This window comes from Cyprinus carpio, chromosome B23, assembly GCF_018340385.1.
Source record: "Cyprinus carpio isolate SPL01 chromosome B23, ASM1834038v1, whole genome shotgun sequence".
Lineage (NCBI taxonomy): Eukaryota > Metazoa > Chordata > Actinopteri > Cypriniformes > Cyprinidae > Cyprinus > Cyprinus carpio.
In genome coordinates, this window is record NC_056619.1 from 16,280,004 (window position 1) to 16,304,945 (window position 24,942).

At 36.0% G+C, this 24,942-nt stretch overlaps 2 protein-coding genes across 8 annotated transcripts; both read right to left on the reverse strand.

The window, feature by feature from the left end:
- Window positions 1-85: 85 nt before the first annotated feature.
- Window positions 86-18,774, reverse strand: LOC122142034 (transmembrane protein 269-like). Of its 7 annotated transcripts, none has more exons than XM_042751476.1 (8): window positions 18,508-18,774; window positions 12,574-12,638; window positions 10,661-10,709; window positions 5,560-5,707; window positions 5,252-5,349; window positions 1,683-1,826; window positions 1,302-1,502; window positions 86-1,098 (listed from the first exon to the last, which is right to left on the reverse strand). In XM_042751476.1, exons 3-8 carry the CDS (start codon window positions 10,707-10,709, stop codon window positions 989-991), a joined length of 750 nt encoding a protein of 249 aa, XP_042607410.1. In that variant the 5' UTR covers window positions 12,574-12,638; window positions 18,508-18,774; the 3' UTR covers window positions 86-988. The 7 variants fall into 7 exon arrangements, with proteins under 7 accessions (XP_042607410.1, XP_042607409.1, XP_042607413.1 ...); XM_042751475.1 differs by having other exon boundaries at window positions 12,574-12,631; window positions 18,507-18,774; XM_042751479.1 differs by lacking the exon at window positions 10,661-10,709.
- Window positions 18,775-19,563: 789 nt separating this feature from the next.
- LOC122142030 lies at window positions 19,564-24,724 on the reverse strand. Its single transcript, XM_042751372.1, has 6 exons — window positions 24,424-24,724; window positions 24,127-24,218; window positions 23,826-24,000; window positions 23,607-23,713; window positions 19,809-19,992; window positions 19,564-19,723 (listed from the first exon to the last, which is right to left on the reverse strand). The coding sequence occupies exons 1-6, from the start codon at window positions 24,630-24,632 to the stop codon at window positions 19,564-19,566; spliced, it is 927 nt and encodes a 308-aa protein (XP_042607306.1). The 5' UTR covers window positions 24,633-24,724.
- Between the last annotated feature and the right edge of the window lie 218 nt (window positions 24,725-24,942).

Here is a 24,942-nt window from a genome sequence, read left to right on the forward strand (position 1 = left end):
TGGAAATCGATAGCATGATACACTTTTGAAAAGGTTACACCAGGCACATTCTTTGTGGGTTGACCTCTAAAAACCACAAACACAATTCTTCTTAACACCACTAAATTTTAATAAAAATTAACCACAAGTGGTGTACAGAACACAAAATAATGCCTCAATACTGTTATGTTGCAGGGTATCAACTTCCCACTGTACCAGTAAACAGTACATAGCAATTTCAATGGAAGGTCACTCGCTAAACACAAGCAATTACCGATAGCTGTGAGTCAGGAAGCAGAACCCCTTAAAACAGAGGTGAAATGGTACAGATAAACTCATTTATCAAAACTAAATCAACCGTCATATTATTACGAGGCATTTGTTTCAAAGGCCCACCTAATATTATAAGGGACATAAAGTATTTTAGGTTACACATCAACCAGGCAATAGATAAACTACAGTATATTATGATAGCCACTACCTTAATCATACTGTAGTGTTTTTTACATGAAATTACACAGATCATATGTATAAAATTCCCTTATGGTCATTATTTTATTTTTTATTTTTTTATAATAGTTAAGCAGAAATTTTGATTATGATTTAGAGCGGAGTTGTGAAAAGTTCTTAACCAAAAAGCAGTAATCCTACAAGTATAAATTCCACAGCAAATTTGACAATCTCTACTTTGCTTCTTGCCTTTTTGATTCATTTAGGCAGAACTGTGCAACAAACACCACACACAGTGTATCCAAGTCATTTACGGTGTCTCTGTCAACATGCCATGCAAACACATGACAATACATGTGAAGCAGAGATAAAGCGCATTTTTCATCCTTAGCGATGAAACATCAGCAGCAATCAAGATCTCTGTTAGCCTCCTAAATCATGTCGATTTCATAAAGTTCATCACCTCAAAACAAAAAGGACTTAAAAATTGTTTTGCGAGTTTCTAAATCGGTTTGATTTTCCTTTGCAGGAAGGAGAAGCCTTATAGGGCATTACCCCTTTACACTTTGCTGCTCCACAGGGTTGTTGGAAACAATATGTAGGAAATTGACCATAACAGGTAGTAAACGCACGCTGGAGGGAAGGAGGAGCAAAACACCATGGCAACTCCTAGAAAAAGAGAGGGAGAAAAGTTGAACATCGTTATTCAGTAAATAACTGTAAATATTTCAGTGTACATGCTCATTTCCCTATTTTTACATTTAACACTCACTTAATATTTAAAAGCACCAATACCTCACACTACTAAAATGCATCTCAAAATGAATATCTGTTTTTCATAGTGTACTTTATAGCGTTGTGCTTGGCTTTACCTCCGATGTAGACCACCTTCTTCCAGGCCTGAGACTCCAGCACTCTGTCATGTGGGTAGAAGTTCTGACTGACCATGAAGAGAATCATGGCCACTGCTAGGATTCTCAGCACTGCCGTATTTCCTCCAGTCAGCAGAGAAACACACACCAGGATGGCAGAGGAGTAGATACATGGTAGGCCACGGTACATGAATGGGATACCTGCAGAAAACAGCAGACATACTTCTAACTGAAAGCCACTTTATTTAGTGATTGATTGATACACAGTTACAAACATCTGTGCTACTTATATGTATATGCACATATGTATGTATATGTGTGTGTGTGTGTGTGTGTGTGTGTGTGTGTGTGTTGAAAACAATTTTTGTGCAAGTTCCTCACCACTAGAGAAGAAGCAGAGACGAGTATAGACAGACAGCACATACAACATGCACAGGATGTTATCCAAAAGACTGGGTGTCCTTAAGATGAGAGATGTTGCTATTCCAAATGTTGTGAAATCAGCAAAATCATCCAACTTTGCACCTGCAGTACAAAAAAAGTACACTGCAGTATATTGTTGACACAGACACTGTCTTAAAAACAACATTCATGGCGCAAGACTTACAGCAACTGTCAAGGGTGCCAGCTAGAAATGCTGTCATACTTAAAGGGATAGCTCTGTTCCATGTTCTGCTGTCCTGTTCACTGACTCTTATTTGGAAGTGTTCCTGTGCTCTTTCTTCCTGCCTCCATAGTCACTCTCATTTATTTAATGGTAATTTATTAGCCTCACCTGTTCCTCATTAGCCCCCTGTGTACCGGAGATTGTCGTACTATTGGTGAAAGCGTAACGGTCAACTTGGATCATGTGTGCCTTAATAACTGATCACATTACAACCTTGACGTCACTGTTTACTTATACCATAGGAATGAATGAGAAGTGTCGTTAGCTGAATCCCACCTGTCGCAAAAAGTCAGTGACTTCTCTTAAAAAATTTACTTTTTTTTTTTGGTGTGAACTCTATATAATGAAGTAAATGTTTATATAAAAGGTTATTGTTTAGTGTTATTTATTTTTGTAAACATGTTGAAGATTAGCCGATAGGCTGTCGATGCATGAAATGAGCTGTTTTCTCTAAAAAGCTGTTTATTTAGTGTAGTGAAGCCCTTCCTCCATTAGTCTCACGTAGCCCAAGAAGCCCTATGACTGACAGGTAAAGCAATCAATCATGTTTCGTTTCGTACCGCGTCATGTTTAGGGGGGTGGAATTGTTGCCACAATAACAAGTAAAATTCTCGGACATATTTTATAGGTTCATATTTTATGCAGTGAACTTGACATTTTTCACATGGTTTTAGTTTTTAGTGAGGGGGTTTTGATCTTTAGTGTTTTTGTTTGTTTTTACGGCATTTTTGTTTGTTTTTTTTTTTGGTTAATGGTTGCAGGCTTGCCTTCTAGTGGCTTTGTTTATACCCCTGTGGTTCAGTCTTGGTTTGTTGGTCGTTGTCTGTATATTCTATTGTATAGCTGTTGGGTGGTTCTGCCTTATTGTTTATTAAATAATCTGCTGCATTTAGATCCTTGCCTCAACTCATCGCTGCCAGATCGAGACAAGTTCACTCAAAAATGAAAACCATGAGAAATCTTCATGCTACTCCAAAAGAGCTTATCATAATATCCAAACAACATTCAGGACTCGCTTTATTGCTAGTCAGGTTGCAATGTTTTCATCAGGTTGGGACATTGGAGTGTGTCCAAACAAACGGGCAGGAATTTCAAGCTCATGGTCAACAATTTAAGCAATGTTAGATATGCTGGGGGTCCAAAGCATCAGAATTGAATAGACAATCAAAACATAATCCCCCTGAATTAGGTTGCTTCATCACAAAAAAACTGTTCAATTGACAAAAAAGGGAAGCAAAACAACACCCATCAGTGAGATCATGCAGAACAACAGGCAACAGTATGCAGCTCAAGAGTACAAGTGACTTAGCATTGTGAGGGCACCAAAAAGCTATTTCAGGCAGCTGAGTGGACGTGACCATCTGCACACCAGCCACTGGCTTTCCACTACAGAGCTGGAAAGGTTGTGTGGTTTGTAAGAGAAAGCCTACATATTTTTTGTTTGTTTGTTTGTTTGTTATAAAAACTCAGAAGTAATAAATTAATGTTTATTTCACTGACTTCATTTTAAATATTACACTAACAGAAAAAAAAATCTATGGATTTACTTATTAATAATTTTTATTTAATTTGGCAGAAATTTACCATAGCATAGGTATAAAAAAAAATTAGGAATAAATGAACAATTTAATAATTCAAACTTCCAGCTTTTTCAAGATTTATTTTTGCCATTTTGCCTTTATTACGATAGGACAGGAAGCAAAGTGGGAGAGAGAGAGGGGGGTAGGATTGTGAAAAGTCCTCGAGCCAGGATTCGAACCCGTAACACAGCAGCGTTATATGTCAGTGTGCGCTGCCCACTAGGCTATCGGCGCAAAGCAAACTTCTTGTTTTTAAAATGGACAAATTAACAGACATATTCAAAACCAGTCCCGCTTTATATAAGGTGGCCTTAACTACTATGTACTTACATTTAAATTCATAATTTGGTACAATCAAAGTTCATTTTAGTCAATTCATGTAAATAGGTGGAGATGTTTGAAATTAATTTTAGTTATAAATGTGTTTGTTTACTATGTACTTACATTTAAATTCATAATTCAAAAGAAATCTGATAACTGTGTGTCATAAATGTTGTTTATTTTGCTCAAATTGCGTTATAAAAAGCTTATTATTCAGGCAGGATCAGCCAGTGCGCATACGCATTCCTAAGAGCACGTCTCAGAACGCTGACGTTTCTATAGCAACCGGACGCTTCTAACGGCAGCTGCATTGACACGGTGACTTTAGCGATTGGCTCCTTCATTCAGAAGGCGGGGCTTCCTGTGATTGAGCGGCCATATTGAACGTTTGCGATTGACATTTCTTGGGTATTCTATAGTCTTTGGTACAATACACTTATTGTGTTTATACGGGTGTAATTTATTGACTTTTATTTTTAAAAATACCTATGTATAATTACATCTGTAATTACATTTATAATTACACTGCTGAGTCTTGACCCATCCCTTACACCTTAACCCACCCTTAACCTACCCATACCACCAAACCTGTCCCTAACCTCACCTGTATCCCAACTCAATAGCAGCAAAAGTGTTTTGCAATACAATATGAACACAATCATTGTACTTATTTTTTGATGTAAGTACATAGTAGTTAAGGCCACCTAATACAAAGTGTGACCTTAAAACCTAACAGACATAGCTGAATTTGAAAACGCTGCATTGTCCTCACCGTGCTTTGTTCTATACTACGCTTTTTTCCCTTATTTGCACATATGCAGTTTTTTGTAGTCCTGTGTATCTGTGTAATATTATCGGTCCTTATTCTAGTTCTTATTTGATTCTTACATAATTTTAATTATTTGTAGTTTTTATTACAATTTTAATAGTTTGTTTAACCCTGTTTAATCTGTGTTTACCTTGTTGTTTGGTGTTGTAACACCGTGGTCCTGGTAAAACACACTGTACATGGTGGTAATACTTATATGACTCTCATTTATTGCATATTTTAAAACAAAAAATTAATAAATATATTCATTGATATATTTAATGCTTCAAAATTTAGTTAAATCTATAATAATAATAATAATAACATTTAAATGCTAATTGCTTTTCCAAACAATTTGCCAACTGCTTTTTTTTTTTTTTTTACATGTTTACATTTAGGTTATTAATCCAGTTAATCATTGAGGATTACTGATCATTTATTCCTTCCCTTCATTTTATTTATAAGTGGTGCTCCATAAGGGGACTGTAGATGAAAGCATCTAAAGATGTCTAAAGCAACAAGACTCACCTCTGGCCCCACTCACTTGTATTGAAGGACACTCAACACTACTCACCCAGTGCAGAACATGCATTTAGTTGCCTAGCAACTGCTCCATCTGCCAAATCCAGCAGGTAACCGATCAGAACCAGCCAGCATGCGGCATGATGATGACTGAGAATAATAATGGTGGCAGGGCCATAAAGAAATTACAAAACAGTGAGAAAGTTAAACAAAACAAACTTCACTTTAAAGTGCAAACTTTTTAGCTTTTGTTTGAAATTCCTTCTTTCTGCTTTAACACAACATTCATTATGAATTTTTATTGTTATATTTTTGTATTCATTTGGTTTTCTCTGCGAAATCAAAAGCATGAATGCATACCCATTGAGACTGCAGAGGATTGAGGCCATGCCCATGATCATGTTGGCAACAGAAAGAGCATTGGCAGCATTTTTACGGGCAAACTCCTTTAGATGCACCCAGTTAGCTTGTTCGTTCAGGAGCAGTTTGTAAGCGTCCTGGAAAAAGGCTACCAAAAAGAAACATGAGCAATTACACAACAGCTCCATTTACCAGTGCATGGTTTGGAGAGTGCTCAGTTACATAAAAATATATCAAGGGAGTATGAACTGACTGCATTCCACTGAAGTCTATTTTAAGTTTAATAATATTTTTTAATTGGATTTTGAGTTGAATGTTTTTCAATGGTGTAAACTTGTTATGTTTTTAATTATTTGTAACTTATTAACATAGTAATATTAACATATTAAATAAATAACCACCAATGACTCTCACTTATTGCAGAAAGTGTTAAAGCCATGTGTGTCGAAAAAAAAAAAAACAATTTAAAAACTATGATTCTCTTTAAAGGATTAGTTCACTTCCAGAATAAAAATGTTCTGATAATTTACTCATATCATATGATATACCTCCATATCAGCCAGAATGTTCATGTCTTTCTTTCTTCAGTTGAAAAGAAATAAAGGTTTATGAGGAAAACATTCCAGGATTTTTTTCCATATGGTGGACTTCAATGGTAGCCAACGGTTTGAAGGTCCAAATTGCAGTTTCTTTGCAACTTCAAAGGGCTCTACACGAAAAATAAAAATGTATATATGTTTTAACCACAAATGCTCATTTTGCACTAGCTCTGTGATGCGCATGCACATCCTTACAATGTTTCATGTTTATATAATCACGATGAAAAAATCAAGAGCAGTTAGTTCTTCGTCTGAACACTTTGCTTCAAAAAGGTAGGGCAGGGCGATAAACATCTAATTTTCTCCTCCAACTTTAAAATCGTCCGACATTGATGTTCCCTTTTTGTAAAGGGTGTTTGACTTTCTTTGCACGTTCGTTTGTAAACAATGGGTTAGCACTTCTGCCGATGTCACGCAGGGCCTTTTAAAGTATTATGGTTAAAAAGTATATAAAGGTTTTTTTTTTGTTGTTTTTTTTTTTAGAAAATGACTGAAGAATATACATTTTTATTTTTTAAGAAAATGACAGATTGTTTCGCTAGATAAGACCCTTATTCCTCAGCTGGGATCGTGTAGAGCCATTTGAAGCTGTAATAAAACTGTAATTTGGACCTTCAACCCGTTGGCCACCACTGAAGTCCACTATATGGAGAAAAATCCTGGAATGTTGTCCTCAAAAACCTTATTTTATTTTTGACTGAAGAAAGAAAGACATGAACATCTTGGATGATATTGGGATGAGTTAATTATAAGGAATTTTTTATTCTGGACCTAATCCTTTAACATGCAGGACTCTATCTGATGCCTTTGCACAAATCTATTACATTAATAAAACTATATGTAAAACTATGTCAAGATAAGCTGAGATATTCTTTATGGATGCTATGCCCTCACCAGAAAGTTAACTGTTAAAAATATATATATATATATTGTACAAAGTGTAATTTTGAAAAAAGGGTAAAAAAAATAAATAAACATCACTGTAGCAATTAAAAACATTTTTTTTAAATAAAAAAAGAACAAGCACTGAACAATATATAATTTCAACTAGACAGTAATTACAACATTCAAAGGCTAATTAAATATTTACAAAAAAAAAAAAAAAAGACATGCTGAGGTAAAAAGACATACACTTACCAACAGAATGAAACTCTTGCTCACTTATTAGATATGACCAAAACAATGTGATTACAATTCCTCTGTACACCAAAACCACAAGGCACTATTACCACATCAATTGCCATTTTTTTAACAGGAATTATAAGGATGTTTTGGGAGAGAACATTACTGAAGTTATGACTCATTTAAAATTCAAAAATCACATTCAGCCCATCGGCCCTCTAATCTGACAAACTAAAGCTATAGAAAAATCTTACGTTCACACTGCAGACAATTGTTGTTCAAATCCAATGCAAGACTGTCAAAGCAACAAAATTAATTAAGTCGCTGTCATTTTCCCAACCAGATGCAGCAAACTATCTGGAAATAAGATTTTTGCTTATATACATCATGGCATTTGGGCTTTAAAAAAAACACACACACACATTTGGGTTGCTAGTGTGAACAAGGCCTAAAAGACACCCAGAAACCCCTAGTGATGGTTAAAGCATAAATACCTTGCACTAAGAGAATTTGATTCTGCTTTGACAAACATTTGATTGAGGGGTTATTAACTCTTTCCCCGCCAGCATTTTTGAAAAAGTTGCCAGCCAACACTAGCGATTTTGAAGATTTTCACTAAAATTTAATGGCCTATAGAATATTTTGCTGTATGAATATTTGAATATGCGATAAACCAAAATAAGGATCAAGCCTCTACTTTTAAACAAAATAATCTGTTTTATTCTAGCTTAAAGCATTATTTTTTATCAACACTTGAATATAGCTAGGTTTCATAAAAATTTATAATTTTGAGCAAAAAGGTGAGAAAATCACATTTTTATTAAAAACTACATCTGGATAATATTCAGTACGATTATTAAAGCATAAAACCAGTAAATCACTTCCATCAACACCTCCAAAGCTTGCACAGCTATATAACACTTCCTGGATCATCATTTTTTTTAATAAATTTTTTTATTTTTTTTTTATTTGCTGTCTATTGCTGATGATCGCATTATTCATCATATGCATCTGTTAACATAAGAGATCACTAATTTTTCCGTCCTGTTCACATGTGTTTTTTGTTTGAGACGTTTTGTACTCGTTCAGTAGATGTGTAATAGCGCCCCCGAGTGTATAACAGTGAAAACATGAAAAGCCGTAAAAACTCGTCTTTGGAGGGGAAGCATTGTCTTCTAAATGACAAGATAACTCGTCAATGGCGGGAAAAGAGTTAAAAATGGCTGACATCACCATTTTTACAATGAGATGTCTGTCTTTGTGCAAGAGGTTACACTTACTCACACCCACGACAACTGGCAATCATGCGGTGTACTGCAGATACATATCCTGAAGCAACATTCTCATAAATCATTCATTAATCAACCATCTAAATGGCCAGTTTTTACTGTATCCAAGCACTGTTACTGCAGTTTCACATAGAAGAGCTATTGAGAATGCCACACTATACAGATAATAGCTAAATGTGTTCATTCAGGTTCACACTGTGCTTCAAAATGAAAAGACTATTAACAGTAAATGTTCTCAAAACAGGTAAATAAGCAAGAAAGACCTGCTAAAATTCAAGTGCTTTTCTTTATGTGTGACCAAGACTGGAACACTGCAGTGATTTTCGATGCAGTCACACAAAGAGGTCTTTGTGTTGGAGAAAATCAGTGAGCAGAAAATTTAAATAAACATTTCAAGTAGTTGAATGTGTGTTTTGCTAGAGACATTCACACAATCATGTGTCACATTTTATTTACTATGCAATAAGTATTTGAAAGGTCTTTATTGGGATGTTAGTAGAGAATCAAATCCCCCATTAGCAGATACACTTTATGGACAGAAGTATTGGGACACCTGACATAAATACATACATCCAAATACAGAGACATTAATATGGAGTTTCTTCTGTTTTGCAGCTATAATGGATTCCACTCTTCTAAGAAGAATTTCCATAAAATCTTGGAGTGTTTTGTCCATTCATCCAGTAGAGCATTTGTGAGGTCAGACACCAATATTGGACAAAAAGACCTAGCTCGCAATCTTCCAGTTTATCCTGAAGTTGTTCAGTAAGGTTGTGGTCGGGGCTCTGTGCAGGCCAGTCAAGTTCTTCCACATCAAACTCATTAAATCATCTCTTTTTGTACCTTGATTTGTGCACTGTGGTACAGTCCCATACCATTATCCATCCTCCACCAAACTTTACAGTTGGCAAAATACAGTCAGTCAGGTCACAATCTCCTGGCATCCTCCAAACCCAAACTCGCCCATTAGACTGCCAAACGGAGAAGCTAAACTTCACTCCATGATTCTTCACACCACTCCATTTGACGCTTGGCATTGTACTTGGTGATGTGAGGCTTGCGTGTAGTTGCTCATGCAGCGAAACCCATGCCAAAAAGTTCCCACTGCACACTTTTTGTGGTGAGATTAACACCAGTGGAAGTTCAGATCTCTTTAGCTATGGATTCATTCAAAGTGTTTGGCGACTTTTGCTCTCTATGTCCTCAGCACTCAGTGACCTTGTTTTGACTTTATACGGTATACTGTTTCGAGTTGCTACTGTTCCTAAACTCTATCACTTTCCAATAATAACACTTACAGTTGATCGTGGGGTATCTAGCAGGTATAAAATTTCATGAACTGATATACTGGCGAAAATGGCATCCTCTATTACAGTACCAACTTGAATTCACTGAGCTCTTCAAAATGACCCATTTTTTTCACAAAGGTTTCTAAATGCAGACTTCATGGCTAAGTGCTTGATTTTATACACTTGTGGCAATGGGTCTGACTGAAACACCTGAATTCAATAATTAAGAGGTGTGTCCCAATACGTTTGTCCATACAATGTATTATGAAAAAAAAAAACACAAAAAAAAAAACACAAAAAAAATGTCTATCCATGACAATCCCTGCAATTTTCTTTGCAGGTCAACTTTCATTCTTTGGCATGTGCTGCTTTTCTAGGCAGAGAGAAGCATGCAAGAACACATGCACATGTGTCATTAAGTGTACATATTTAAAGCTCAGTAATACATATAAAAACTTGCCTAACATTTACAAAGACATCAAAAAGGTTTAAAGGTGAAGTGTGTAATTAGTGTCATTAGCGATCAAACCCTCCCCCCTGTTTGCCACAGGTCAGCAAAACAGATAGCTCTGCCCCAAACCCACACCATTCATTGAGCTAATGTTGCTATGTCCGGCTGCTCAAACTAACAGAGCGATGTTTTGATAGTGCCATTAAACCAGAGTGTTTACACTTTTAAGGGGACTCAACCAGTGAATGTTTTACTTATAACTGTCTCGGCATAAGAAACTTGGAGTTTTCTAAAGTATAAAAATTACACACTCCACCTTTAATGAAGGGTTCCTACTATTGTGTTTGTAACCTGAACTTGATGTGATTCCAAAGCCAGTTGATTTCAAGCGACTCTTCATCTGAAAGAAAACAGTCAATGAGACACAGCACATGCCAACATACAGAATTCACCAGAGAGCTTAACGTTCTTTGTACTTTGAGGCAATAACTTCGCATGTTAAATGTTTTCTATGAAGTCTGTAAGGTTTAATGAAGCATGTGTGATATTTGTTGAAAATCTTAAATGAATAAAGCTGCTTAAATCAAGTAACCTAATTTGGACTATATTGGTAGGGAAACAAAATTAAATCATACACTACCATTCAAACATCTGAGGTCAGTAGAATTTTTTTTTTAAATCAATTAATATTTTTATTCAGCAGTGATCCATTAAATTGATCTATTGACATAACAAATATTTGTTTCAAATAAATGCTGATATTTTGAACTTTCTATTCATCAGAGGATCATGTGACTCTGAAGACTGGAGTAATGGCTGCTGAAAACTCAGCTTCCTATCAAAAATGTATTAGGCCTACATTTTAAAATTGATTAAAACATAAGTCATTTTAAAATGCAATATTATTTCAAATTATTACTTTTCACTGAATTTGTGATTAAATAAATGCAGCCTTGGTAAACATAAGAGACTCAACTGACCCCAAACCTTTAAACAGTAGTGTATAGACCTATAATAGTTCAACTAATAGTGTCTGATGTAACCTTTCATTTTTACAGTACATCCAAAAAGGCTTTTAATTAAAGTAAGGATAGCCTATTATGTGTAAAAAAAAAAAAAATGATCCAAGTTTCACAAAATAAAGTGTGTCGCACAAAATGATGCAAAATACACTAGTATTGGACTATCAGAACTAACAGATGAAACGTGGCATGACAGTGTTGCAGTAAGCTATGAAACTAATGGCATCTTAGATTTCTACAAATGCAATGCCATGGCTCTAGAAATTCAAAATCACTGGTTATGCACTGTGTTTGCTTGTGCCACTGTCAAATAGTTTAACAATCACAATATGAATATATTGAGCTTCCTGTTTACAGACCCTTAGATAACACTAGATAGAGTAGTAAACCTCAAATTACATATTACCTAGAGAAAGAACTAGAACTTAGTCCAAAGTATAATGAAGCATGAGGTGATGAAAGAGAAGGACTTCCTTTTTGTTGTGGGAGTGTAATCTTAACAACTAACAGGAACATCAAAGAGCATTGCAACTATATTTTTTCTAAAGACCCCAGTAGCCATTACCACAGGTCTTTGTGCATGTCTAGGTCCTCTGCTCCATGTGACAGAAGCCTGGATTGACAGGATTAACATTTATCTGCTTCTAGAACACTGTATAATACTGTAAATAGGCAAGGCATCACTCAAGTTGTGTAACTGAACCTCAGAGTAACCATGTAACAGTAAAAACCAAGAACTTATTTGGCAGATAGTCTAAGCAACTATGGGACAAAAACACCACCATAGTCATAAAAATCATGGCCCATATTTTCCAGTTAACAGATATAAGAGCCATCTGCTAAGAAACAACTATTCGCTTATCTATAAAAACTGCTTTGGCATTAGTTTGCATGTAAATATGTTTCATCAACCTCTTAACCGTTTATTTGGGGATGGATACATAGTCAAAAATGGGCTTAAATCCAGCTCAATACACTGAGTTAAAGTGCAACCGAGCCTCTAAAGCTGTAGCTCTGTCCTCTACACATGAGGAAGTCCACACTTGTTTATTTATTCTACAGCTTCACATAGTTTCAGTCTTGTGCCAACCATCCCAAACCTTGCCAAGATTACTGACTGCAAGAACACAGTTAGTGCCACTCATTATTAAAAGAATCCTAAACATAAACAGCCATTTTCTTTTCTAAGAAAAGCAGAAATGCCATGTGCCACTGTTTTGCATACAGTACTAATCTACTTACCAGATGTGGGAGTCAGGAGGATCATGATGGTCAACAGATCTCTCCACGTCAAACAGCACTGAAACGAAATCAGATAAGAAAGTCAGCTTTACCGAATGATGATAAGAACAACATAATATTATGTACAGCAAAAAACAGGGTGTAATCTGTGCTTTCAAGTCCTGCCTCACAAGCTAACCAGCCCACAAAGGCACACCACTGTAATACCATGGTGCTTTTTTGTTTTCGTGCCAAATTGTACGGCCTAATCTTAAAGAACCACCTTAAAACTTAAGGCAAAACACTACAACAATTGTTTTTTCATTTTGAAATGGACTGCGACTATTTTGCTTTAATTTTTCCTTCCGATTAGTGGAAAGAAAACATCCAAAATACACATTCAAGTGTTTTACTCCATTACACTTTATCTATTTGCATCAGTAGATTTCAGTTACAACACATAGGCTATTATCTTTAAAGGCCATTTTCTGACAATTCTTTTCTTTCTGATAAATTGAGCCAGTAATATTCACTTCAGTAGCACTTCCATACACCATTTTTTTTTTTTTTTTTTTTTTCTTTTTTCAGTTTGAAGTTTCAGTTGTATTTGTGTTATTGTATTGATATAATTGGGATGTGGAGGTAAATGAGGTGATATCTATTAGTTAAAAATGTACCTTATTCACGTGTGGTATCCGGCCTTAAAGCTGGATTTCTTCTATTCATTTTTACATCTATTAATAATTATCATATAATTACATTTTAGGACATTCATTACTATCACCGTTTTTAATCACATTAGTAGCTTTGTTGTTTTCAGAGTTCCTCAAGACCTTCCCGCGACGTTTAACATTTTTTTTTGTTTGTTTGTTTGCTTTTAATAAAGGCTAATTATAGAGCTCTATTTTATTTAGTCAGTAACAGACTATCAAATGAATTAAAGATATATATAACTCTTCTTATAATACTACAGTGATGTCTGAAGGCTCGATGAGATCCATTCACGTTGACTCCTGCCTCAGGACCACATGTCTATTACATAAGGTTGCAATCCAAATAGCAACAGAGTGTGGGCCAAGTCTGGCTTACATTCGGCACTTCTGGCTTAATTCTGATGCTGTTTTTTTTTCACAGTCTGGTCACTGTTTTTCACTTGTTATACACAAGTTATAATACACTGTCGCGCTTAAGAGGAAAAACTGGTTTTCTCATAAGTTGTTATAATTACACCTGCCAATACACTGATTGATGCGTTATTATTAAGGTTAAGTATCCCGTATGTATAGTGAAAGTGGCATTTTATGACCAAAAAACAAACAAACAAAAACAATTATATCTTCCGCAATTCTTCTGCAGTTAAACAGGCTGCGTATGCCTGATGTCTGCGTAAACTCAGTTTGATTAGTTTATAGTATAAACAACTGTGCACTCAACATCATTAAGCCTGATGATGCGTATGCCTGATGTCTGCGTAAACTCAGTTTGATTAGTTTATAGTATAAACAACTTTTCGGTTAGCCACAATTGTTATTTGGATAGTCATAATTATAATTCGACTAGTCACTATGACAATTAGAGATATCTGTAACTTATAATTGCACTAGTAAGAAATCGGATTAGAGATATCTCTAACATACTTATGACTAGTCAAAACTCCATTTAAGATATCTGTAATTACTTTATAGATATCTTCAATAGACGCGTCATACATCCGCAAATATAATTAGACATATCTCTAATTCAATTTCGGCTAGTCACTATTATAGTTTAAGATATCTGAATTGCAATTGCTCCTGGTCGAAATGCTGTTGTGTGGCGTCAGAATAAATTTACTCAGCTCCTCCCCCGCCTACTCTGCTAAATGCTAACAACATAATAAAAGTCTGCTTTTGTTGTCACGAAGAGAAAAGCTACCGGATGAAGTTTTTCATGGATTATTAAATAAATCTGGATGCAGCCTTGTGTGGTAAAATGTCTCCAGCGTGCATGTATGTAAAAGCACTGCGTTTTAACTGAATCATGTTGCAAAATAGACCAAATGCAGTGTAATGTTCAATAAAGGCAGAAAATCGCAAAACTGCTCGTCTGAATTTATTTATTATATATTTAGATAATGAAAAACAATGTTTATTTAAATGTTTATTTATTTAAAGAAAGACAGGCCTACCTTAAAAAAAATGAAGGTAGGCCTAATTTGCAGATTTTATCTTACCATTCATTCTGACTTTTTTTTCTCAGAATTGCGATAGCTATATAGACAATGCGAGATTATATATAAATATATATATATATATATATATATATATATATAATATATATATATATATATATATATATATATAAATATAAAACTGAGATAAAAGTAGCTATTTCTTTATTAATTAATTTCTTTATTTAGTGGCGGAAACGAGTTTCCATAAATAGCCCACAAGGTGGGAGTATTGTATTGTATTATAGCAAGAGATCCATGATGATGATATTCTGCTGTGTTCAGTGATGAGCGCCAATGTATTCTTTTAGGCAGCGGCTATAGGTGTAAATAGCAATGGATTCTCTTTACACTAAGTGAAAATAGCAGTATTTTTTTTAACGATGTGCCATTTACACTAAGTGCAAATAACTATAGATTATATTTACACTATGTTAAAATAGCAAGATTTTCTACTACTTATTTCAAATAGTGTCAATTATCTGCACCTCAGTATCGTAGTACATTATAAAACAGTACGCAATAATAACTTAGTGACTGTAAATGATCATTTTAATTCAATTTTTTAAATGGATGCCACCTTACTGGGACAATAAAGGCCTCCCTACACCTACCCTAACCCTACCAAATATTTATTTTCAACTTTTTAATTATTTCCTTAATTTTTATTGAAAATAAATGCCTTTTCCGATACGATATGAGATTTGAAAAAAGGAGAGAAAAATGTTTGGCAAAAGGTGGACGCGAACTCGGGTCGATTGCATTAGAAAGTACACGCTTTAACCACTAATCCACTACAACCGATAATGTGTTTTGCGTCGTTTATGAGTATTGACTATTCCAATCACATGTTGGTGGGCGATAGTGTAAGTGATCTCTGACAACAAGGCAGGCTTGCATTTAGTGTAAATAGACACTGATTCTTTTAACATTTTATCAAATGTTGCAACAGCTGACATGAGGCTTATGCATGTGTTCGTTTGTAAATAAAGGCTAACAAAATTTAATCCACAGCACACACGTCTCAACATTACGATATAAAACAGGACAAATGCCTATTTAAGTCCTCTCTGTATAGCCTACCACTTTTACACATGCTCCAGCTACATTTTTTATTTCCATACTTTTGAATAACTTTCTGTATAAAACAGTTTAAAATCACCCAAAGACGCAGGACCTTTATTATACAACTCTTGACAAGACTGCGGATGACAACAGTTTCCAAGCCAGGATTGGTTAAATAAAATGTTTAAGGTGGGGCTCAACAAAGGTGTATTTGCATGCACATTGTAGATATCTATAAAAGTATTTTGACTAGTCAAATTGTTAATTCCAGATATCTACATTGCAATTACGCCTAGTCACAAAGCTAAATGCAGATATCTCTAAATATAATTCTTCCTAGTCAAAAAATCTGATTTGGATATCCATAATTAAACTACAGATATCTTTAAATGGGTTTTGACTAGTCATAATTCCAATTCAAGATATCTTTAAATATGATTTGCCTAGTAAAATTCCAATTCAAGATATCTACAACTGTAATTTGACTAGTCATAAATGAATTGCAGATATCTACAAATGTATTTTGGATATCTTTAAAAATTTTGAATTTAAAGATATCTTAAATTGTATTTTCACTAGTCAAATCATATTTAAAGATATCTTGAATTGGGATTACGACTAGTCAAAACTTATTTGAAGATATCTCTAATTGAATTATCACTAGTCAAATTGTAATTTGAGATATCTCTAATTAGAATTTTGACTAGGCAAATCATATTTAAAGATATCTTGAATTGGAATTATGACTAGTCAAAACTAATTTGAAGATATCTGCAAATATTTTTCAATAGAAGTCAATGGAAGATTATGACTAGTCGTAATAGCATTGTAGATATCTGGAATGTGTATTGTGACTAGTCAAAATGACATTGTAGATATGTTCAATGCATTTTACGACTAGTCATAATCACATTGTAGATATCTTAATTCCAATTACGACGAGTCATAATTGCAATATAGATATCTGGAATTACAATTGTGACTATCCGAAATTATATTTATGGATAGTCAAAAACAAGTTTTAAATGCTAAAACGGCTTGCGATAGATGAGACTATCCTGACTTCATAGTTATATTGTATAGGATTATTTTTGGATATTCCTTTGACATCAGTGAAACGCAAAGCATTATTGGGAAACCGCGGCACAAACATAACGCGCCAGACTTCTATGCATGGAGGGAAGAACGCTATAAACTGGAATAGAAGTGCCGTAAAGCTTAAGAACGGAATATTCTTTTATCGTTTTCCAGCGTGGAAAAAATAATAGTACAAGCCATGTTTCAGAGGTGACAAATAGTTGACGAATGGCATGGATAGCAGCAGTAAGGAGCCCAAGATTACCTTCGATAACACTCCACCACACACGATGGTGTGGTTCAAAGCATTTTCACAAAGGTAAGTTACAATTACTCTCTGTAAATGTTATGTTGTGGGCCAATAACCAGCGTGTTTTGTTTGACTTAACCAGACCATTAGCTTAAGTTAGCAACGTACTAAAGCGTAATGTTAATCAGTTTTAAATGTTGTACATCTAGGCTACATAGCAATTTATTTGGTGACTGTGTTTGCAGGCAAACCTGCCTATGAAATGTTGGAGTGTGATCCTGACTGGACCCCTTCTCTGTACCTCGGCCATACTGAGGTCAAAGCTACGAACACAGACCGGTTCAAGCCTTTTTGGAGAATTATATACCATGCTCACATCTAATATGTTAATGTTTATTGTTTTCCAAAATATTTTTTAATGTCTCTTCTCACATGTAATAATTTTTAGCCATGTCTGTAAATAAAATACACAAAGACCGAATGAAATTCTGCCTCCTTTATCTGTATTAAGGAAGAATTGTGCAAAATCAGTGTTCTTTGGTTGCAAACACAATTACATAACTTAAATAGTAGTAACAATCCAACGTAATTTCAGTTTCTTTACAAATTTAACATGTAAACACATTTAGATGAATACATTTACATTATTAAAAAGTCCATAGAAAACTTCGTGTGTGTATGCACTAACACTTAGTATCGTGTAGTTGTAAATATATGGGGTGCTGGAAGTTGGGCAACAGTTTGACGTCCCTTGACCAGTCGCTCTGCTCGTAAGGATCCAGTCTTTTGATTCCCTTTTTTTCTCGTCATATCTCGTCTTTGCATTAGGATTTAGTTTTAGGCGGTATGGTCCGACAATGTTTTCTTTAGTCCGCTCCATTTTGCTCGATTATATTCTGTTTTTCCACGCTAATTTTTCATTATTTTCATGCCAGAACACTAGCCTGTTATGCCAACCCATGTAAACTGGCCAAACATACCCATAATTCTTTGCGTTCTGATGACGTTGCCGCCCAGTTGGTCACATGTCTTAGCAATCTGTATATCAAGTTGCAGGTTGTGGTTTCTGCGCTCACCTGTCGTAAAGCATTAAAAATACGCAACCGAATGATTTCTGCGGTTTATTATAGAAACACTGAATGAATATATAGTGGTTATTATTGCGCCCCTTAAAATATAAAGTCTTCTTCCATTATGTCGTTAAATTAAGGGTAGCCTATGACCAAGAGCCTTTTAATATAAAATAGTTTACGTTGCGTATATGAATAAGAATATGAAGTCCATCATATAGTCTCATCAAATGTCTCGTTTTAAAACTTTAACGTATATGTCACGCTCTGAGAACAAACTTACCTTCAAGGTCAAGCACAGAACGATGCGACTCAAAATTAACGCAGACAAATAACGGCTTTTGGTGGTCAGCTTCGACGACACAGTATTTATAAATCACATTTAGTGAATTTGGGTCCCCGAAAAAACAGTTATGACCTTAAAGGGACAAAGATGGCATTTATTTTACAGACTGCACCTTTCTGTCTCAGACAACGCTTTTCAACGTATTTTCAGCGCGTCTCTTTTTAAAGGCATAGCTGGAGTCACTGGAATATTCCACCGGAAATGACGTCGAACAGTTCTAGTTCTTTCTCTAAGCACATCACAATTAAAAAACAAATAAACAAACACTACGACAAGATGGGGCTGTTCAGCATCATCTGTCTCTAGCCTTGTCCATCTGCGAGGAGGAGGATGCAGAACAGTGGATTTGGAAAAAGTTGGACACTTTCTGATTCCCAAGTGTGTGTGTGTGTGTGTGTGTCAAATCACATATACATTTGGTCATTTTTATAATTATATATGATTATAAATATTTTAATTATTATCACTGTATGCTGTGCTATATCCTGACAACAAAATTAAGTCAAAGTTATACAGTTATGGTAACTGCACAGTATGTGTGGGTTAAATACTGTCACTGTAAAAAAATATTTTATTATGTTTAAGACCTATGAACTTGCCTAGTCACAATATGTTATTGAATTAATTTAAAGTGCCTTTTTTTTTACATGAATTAGCTAATAGCCTAACTTTCATGCTTATAATGCTATAATTTTTGAGAAAACAGCAGCATGGTTGACAATATATATTTAAATATTAGACATTATAAATTAACAAGTAAAATGTGCACAAGTTTGCTGATATGCAGGGATCACCATAAACAGTTTCTGCCAACATTCTTACAAAGAATTGCACCACACAACATGACTAACAACAATAAAAGCTGAGACAGGGAAAGATAAATGCAAATCTTTAATGTTTTTTTTTTATTATTATTATTTATTTATTTATTTTTTGTTCATTTAATCAAACATGGCTCTCTAAACTTAAATTGAAAACGTAGTTTCACCAAAGCTTAATTTCTGCCATTAAAGGTTCGATAATCAATTGTGTGGTTTGAGTAATCTACCATCTCGCAGAATATTTTCGGACATGTGTAGCGGACTTTGTAGTCCTGACAGACCCCCTCATCCTGCTGATCATTCACACATTCAAAGCCCTCATGTGGATCAAATCTGCAGAATGAGAGAAGATGGCTGTTAATCATTACAAAATTACATAGGAAATTTATTTATTTATTTATAATATTTTTAGTCATACTCTTGAAAAAGGTTTCCAGTCAGCAGTGCAGGGCTCCCACTAACGGTTGTCACCACCTCAATAGCAATGGGCAGATATGTGACACGTGACGTACAGACATATGGTGATGTCTGAATGTCTTTCCAGATCTCACGATCTCCTGGATTATCAGGGTCATCTCTGTCAAACCAAGATGTCCTACAAGCTAATGCAGGACATATGTAAAAGTCATATAACGTCAAATATTATGAATATCCCACCAGAGCTTTTAAATCTGCAATTTTAACCCCAGGTAGAGAAAAGTTTCACACTTGTAAATTTAGATACTTGCTTTTTACCTGGGGTCATGAGACCCTGCTTTGGAGGGCAATAATTCGGTGTACAGTGCAGAGTGTGAAAAGTGTTCAAATGTTACAGCTAGATTCACAGCAACAGACACCCAACCTTATTGTAAAGTGTTAGTATTTATTTAATTCATTTATTTATGCATTTGTTCACTCACTCAGTATTATAGGTACCTTCTAAGATGCAAACACATTTACCATTGTTTGGAGCATAGATATGAATACATAGATGCCACATAAACAAATGTTTCTATGGGCTGCTATACATAAGCGGTCCGCCACATTGGTGCCATCAAAGCCAGTCCGTGAGCAATTAAAAAGCAAGCTGAATATCTGCAACCGTAGTTATTATTTTTATGTATGAATATCTATATCTGCAATAGACTTCAGCAGATTTTTATCATTAAAAAGAGGAGTTCACCCCAAAATAAAAATTCTGTCATTATTTACTTACCCACAAGTTGTTACAAACCTGCATTAATTTCTCTATTCTATTCATAATCAAACAGTTCTGGGGTCTCATTTATAAACGTTGTGCATGCACAAAATGGGCATAGAAATTTTCCACGCACATATCGGGATTTATAAAAAATAAACCTGCGTAAATATGTAACTGTCAGGGAATCATCACGGTCACAGCCACCTCCATCATCACAGGCACCTGTTCCCACTCACTTGTATACTATTAGCCTGCGTATGTATTCACTAATCAAGCCAGCTACAAAGCCACCCTCACCACAGAGTTTGTCACTGGATTATTTATTGCATGTGCATGTATTTTCTATTTGAGTTGGATGTAATGAGAAAAGTGTAACTCCTCTCCAATAACCAGGCAGCTATCGATCTGCTGCCTGGAGATAAACTCCTCAAGGGTAGAGCTTACCCGCTGTCCATCCCAGAGTGTAAGGCCATGGAGGAATACATCAAGGAGGCTCTTAACCAGGGATTTATCTGGCCGTCCAGCTCACCAGCGGCCTTGAGTTTCTTCTTCATGGTTAAGAAGGACGGGGGCTTGCAGCCCTGTATTGATTATAGAGCTCTGAACTCCCAGACAGTCAAACTCCCTTATTCACTTCCCCTGGTCCAAGCCACTCTTGAGGAGCTCCATGGGGCACGTATCTTCTCCAAGTTGGACCTGCGAAGTGCATATAACCTCATTTGCATCCGGGAAGACGATGAATGGAAAACGACCTTCATTACCCCATCCGGCCACTATGAGTACCTTGTTATGGCGTATGGCCTTGCCAATGCCCCATCCATCTTCCAGGGATTTATGAACGAGTGTTCCGTGAGTTCCTCTTGATCGTTAACATCGATGATATCTTCATCTACTCCCGGAACCTGGCCAACCATCACCACCACATTAAGCAGGTCCTTCAGAAGCTCCGTCAACACCATCTGTACCTCAAGCTAGAGGAGTGCGAGTTCCACCACCCCACGGTGCAGTTTCTCGGCTACATCATCATCCAGGAGGGAATTCAGATGGACCAGTGGAAGGTGACAGCCATCACAGAGTGGCCCATTCCCCAGTCTGTAAAGGAACTTCAGAGGTTCTTTGGATTTGCCGATTTCTATTGGCGCTTCATCAAGGATTTCAATCTGCATACAGCCCCGTTGACCACCATGCTCCAAGGAAAGCCCACGTCCCTGTCCTGGAACTCCAGTGCCCATAAAGTCTTTGAGAAACTCAAAGCATTTAGCACGACTCACATCCTTCATCATCCCGATCCCAATCTCCTCCACCTCCACCACTGGAGTCAGAGCCATGCTTTCACAGCAATTTGGTGAGCCTCCACGCCTCCAGCCTTGCACATACTATTCCAAGAAACTAACCCTAGTGGAGCAGAACTATGATATCGGTAACAGGGAGCTAATGGCCATAAAACTACCCCCTAGAAGAGTGGCGGCAATGGCTGGAGGGAGCCAACAATCCTTTCACCTTCATCACTGACCACAAAAATCTCCAATATCTCCGTGATGCCAAGAGACTCAATCCCTGGCAGGCCCGCTGGGCTCTATTTTTCACCCGGTTTAATTTCATCATTACCTACCGCCCAGGAAACCAAAACTGTAACGAGCCCCGCCAGCCCTCATTGTAAGCCCCATCCTCTGGAACATCGATGAAGACATCAGAGTTGCCACTCAGGCCGAACCTGCTCTGCTTGGAGGCCCAGAATGGAGAACATTCATTCCCAGGTCACAAAGGCAGTCCCTTCTGTGCTCAGTGTATAATGTACCAGGCTCTGGACATCCAGGAAGCCAATGGACCCTCTCGCTCCTCCAAGCTCAGTACTGGTGGCCCAGTATGTCCTGTGATGTCAACCGGTAAGTTCACAGTTGCTCAGTCTGTGCCATGTCATCAACCCCTCATCACCTTCTGGTGGGCAAGCTCATGCCCCTACCCAATCCTCGTCGGCCCTGGTCACACATGGGGATAAATTTTGTAACTGACCTACCTGATTCCGATGGTAACACACACAACGCATCCTAGTGGCAGTGGATCGTTTCTCAAAAGCCTGCAAGTTAATTCCTCTACCAGGATTACCAACCGCCCTAGAAACCGCTGAACTGTTCACCCACATCTTCAGGAACTTTGGGATACAATTCTCATTTGTGAAAGGTTATCCCATTTCTTTGGGGGTTTGGTGGCTGCATTAACGTGTCTGGAGTAGTTGAATGTGGCATCTACGTATAGATATCTATGCTTTAGACAATTGCAGAAACATCATGCATTGCATGCTATTCAATATTTTAAGGGGAAAATTGTCAAATTGTGACATGTTAATTTTATTTATACTTAGCTTTAGAATCCAAAAAGCCTTTTCAGGAAAAACTTGCTATTACCATTGCCAATATATAACATGAGGATGCACAATGCTATGGCTTTATGTAAACAGATCGCATGCTGCGTTTGTCCAAATGATGACACTAACAACACAAATGTGCACATAAGAACATTAATTGTTTTTTTCTTGTTTGCTTAATTGTTTGTTGTTTGCACATTCTGGCTTGTTGAGGGTTAAGGAAAATAGTGAATTGTGAAGTGATATACGACACTGCTTTTAACTCCCATATTTAATAAAAAGGCAACGTTTCGACCCGACTGGGTCTTCTCCAGGCTGAAAATTTTGATTTGGGTAATGTGTATTATCACTGCATATTTTACGTACACGGTTAAACTGACTAATCAGAAGACTTTTGACCAATGGCATGGGAAATGTGCCCAGTTTGGGCAATATATAGTTTGAAATGTCAGTGTACAAATACCCAGGAATAACTGTTAACCCAAATTACGAGCAGTGTGAAATGTGAATCAAGATAACCAAGGACATTTTGTCATACATGACATGTTAACACAATGGTATGTTATTGTAACATAAATATAAATTAATTTGGCATTTCACTATAGAATCGCTTTGTCTTCAGTCCACTTTCCTTCATCAGCAGTAGTATTTGTTGTGTAAATGTCACTCACTTGAGCAAAATGTCTCTGGGCATGAGAATCGCACTTTATAATCATCACAAACCCCTCCTCCTGTCTGGCCTGCATTTACACACGCAAACCCAGAAACTGTATTATACCTATACAAACACAGAAAAAAATAATAATTTTGAGTTAATTTTTGGTTTCTCTACAAAATGCTTTCAGAAGCATGTGCCCTGTAAAGCAATAAAATAGATTTGATAGACTTACACTAGAAAGATGTCTCCAGTTTTATACGCTTCCTGACCAGAGACAGTCTTAGCCTCTATTCCAATTGGATTAGTACATATTTCTCCAGGGTACATAGTGAGAAGGTTAGACAAGAGTTCAGAGTCGCTTCCATTTGTTTTAGGGTCGTCGGAATCAAACCACATGGTTACACATGCTGATTAATACAGCACAGAGAAAAAAAAATAATTCAAATTAAAAAATGACCAAAAAAAAGTATAATACTAACAAAATAAATTCATACTACACAGGGAAGTTGAATACTTAGAATTGTGATACATACTTGTGTTGCAGAAACTTAATGGACATGTGAAGCGGACCCTGTAGTCTTCACAGGCCCCATTCTTACACTCAAAGCCTTGTAACGGGTCATATCTACAAAAAATAACAAATATATTAACTGTATTTATAAAATGGAATTCATAAGCAGTTTTGTGCAAAAGATTTTGCATAGGTGTGCCTGAAGAAGATCCAGAACAAGCAATGATTAAGCTTTTCATGTCTATTTGACATCGCATTAAATAACAGCATAGTCTATTTTAATTGGAGACATTTAAATGGAGAATATATGATACCGTACACTACAAAAATGTTTCCAGGTGGCAGTGCAGGGGTCCCACTAATGGTTGTGACCTCTATGGCGATGGGCTTAGGGCAGACCTGCAGTGGGTATCTTATCAGGAGTAACGACAGCGTCTCATAGTCTCCTACTCCACTGGGGTCATCTCGGTCAAGCCAGGGCGTCCTACATTCTAATAGAGGAAAACCAACTGGGTAAAATCTTCTCATTTAAGATTAAAATGTCAGACCAATATCACAATTTTTTTTTTTTTTGTAGAAGAATTACCCGATATCTAGGTTAAGACAGTTTTACAAATTTAAATTTTATGATCTGTTTTAGTTACACTCTTCAAAATCTTTTTTAATTTTATTATCTTTATTTTTTACTCTCTTTTTAATTTTTTCTTTTTTTTTAAGTTTTTTAAAATAATATATATATTATCATACATTATACCTTTTAACATATACCTTTATATAATTTAAGGTGAACAAGCAATTTAGACAATTTAATGATTTGTAAACTGTTGCTGGATCTGTT

What these genes read in the sequence shown, in the direction of transcription:
- LOC122142030 (XM_042751372.1), bottom strand. Translation starts at nt 24,632, where the DNA reads ATGAGAAGATTTTACCCAGTTGGTTTTCCTCTATTAGAATGTAGGACG. An exon ending in ATTAAGTTTCTGCAACACAA is followed by an intron (nt 24,001 to 24,126) that starts GTATGTATCACA and finishes TGTATTAATCAG; the next exon opens with CATGTGTAACCATGTGGTTT. An exon ending in CCCAGAGACATTTTGCTCAA is followed by an intron (nt 19,993 to 23,606) that starts GTGAGTGACATT and finishes GTCCTGCATTAG; the next exon opens with CTTGTAGGACATCTTGGTTT.
- LOC122142034 (XM_042751474.1), bottom strand. Translation starts at nt 10,742, where the DNA reads ATGTGCTGTGTCTCATTGACTGTTTTCTTTCAGATGAAGAGTCGCTTG. An exon ending in ATCCTCTGCAGTCTCAATGG is followed by an intron (nt 5,350 to 5,559) that starts GTATGCATTCAT and finishes TATTATTCTCAG; the next exon opens with TCATCATCATGCCGCATGCT. An exon ending in AAATGCATGTTCTGCACTGG is followed by an intron (nt 1,827 to 5,251) that starts GTGAGTAGTGTT and finishes TTTGTACTGCAG; the next exon opens with GTGCAAAGTTGGATGATTTT.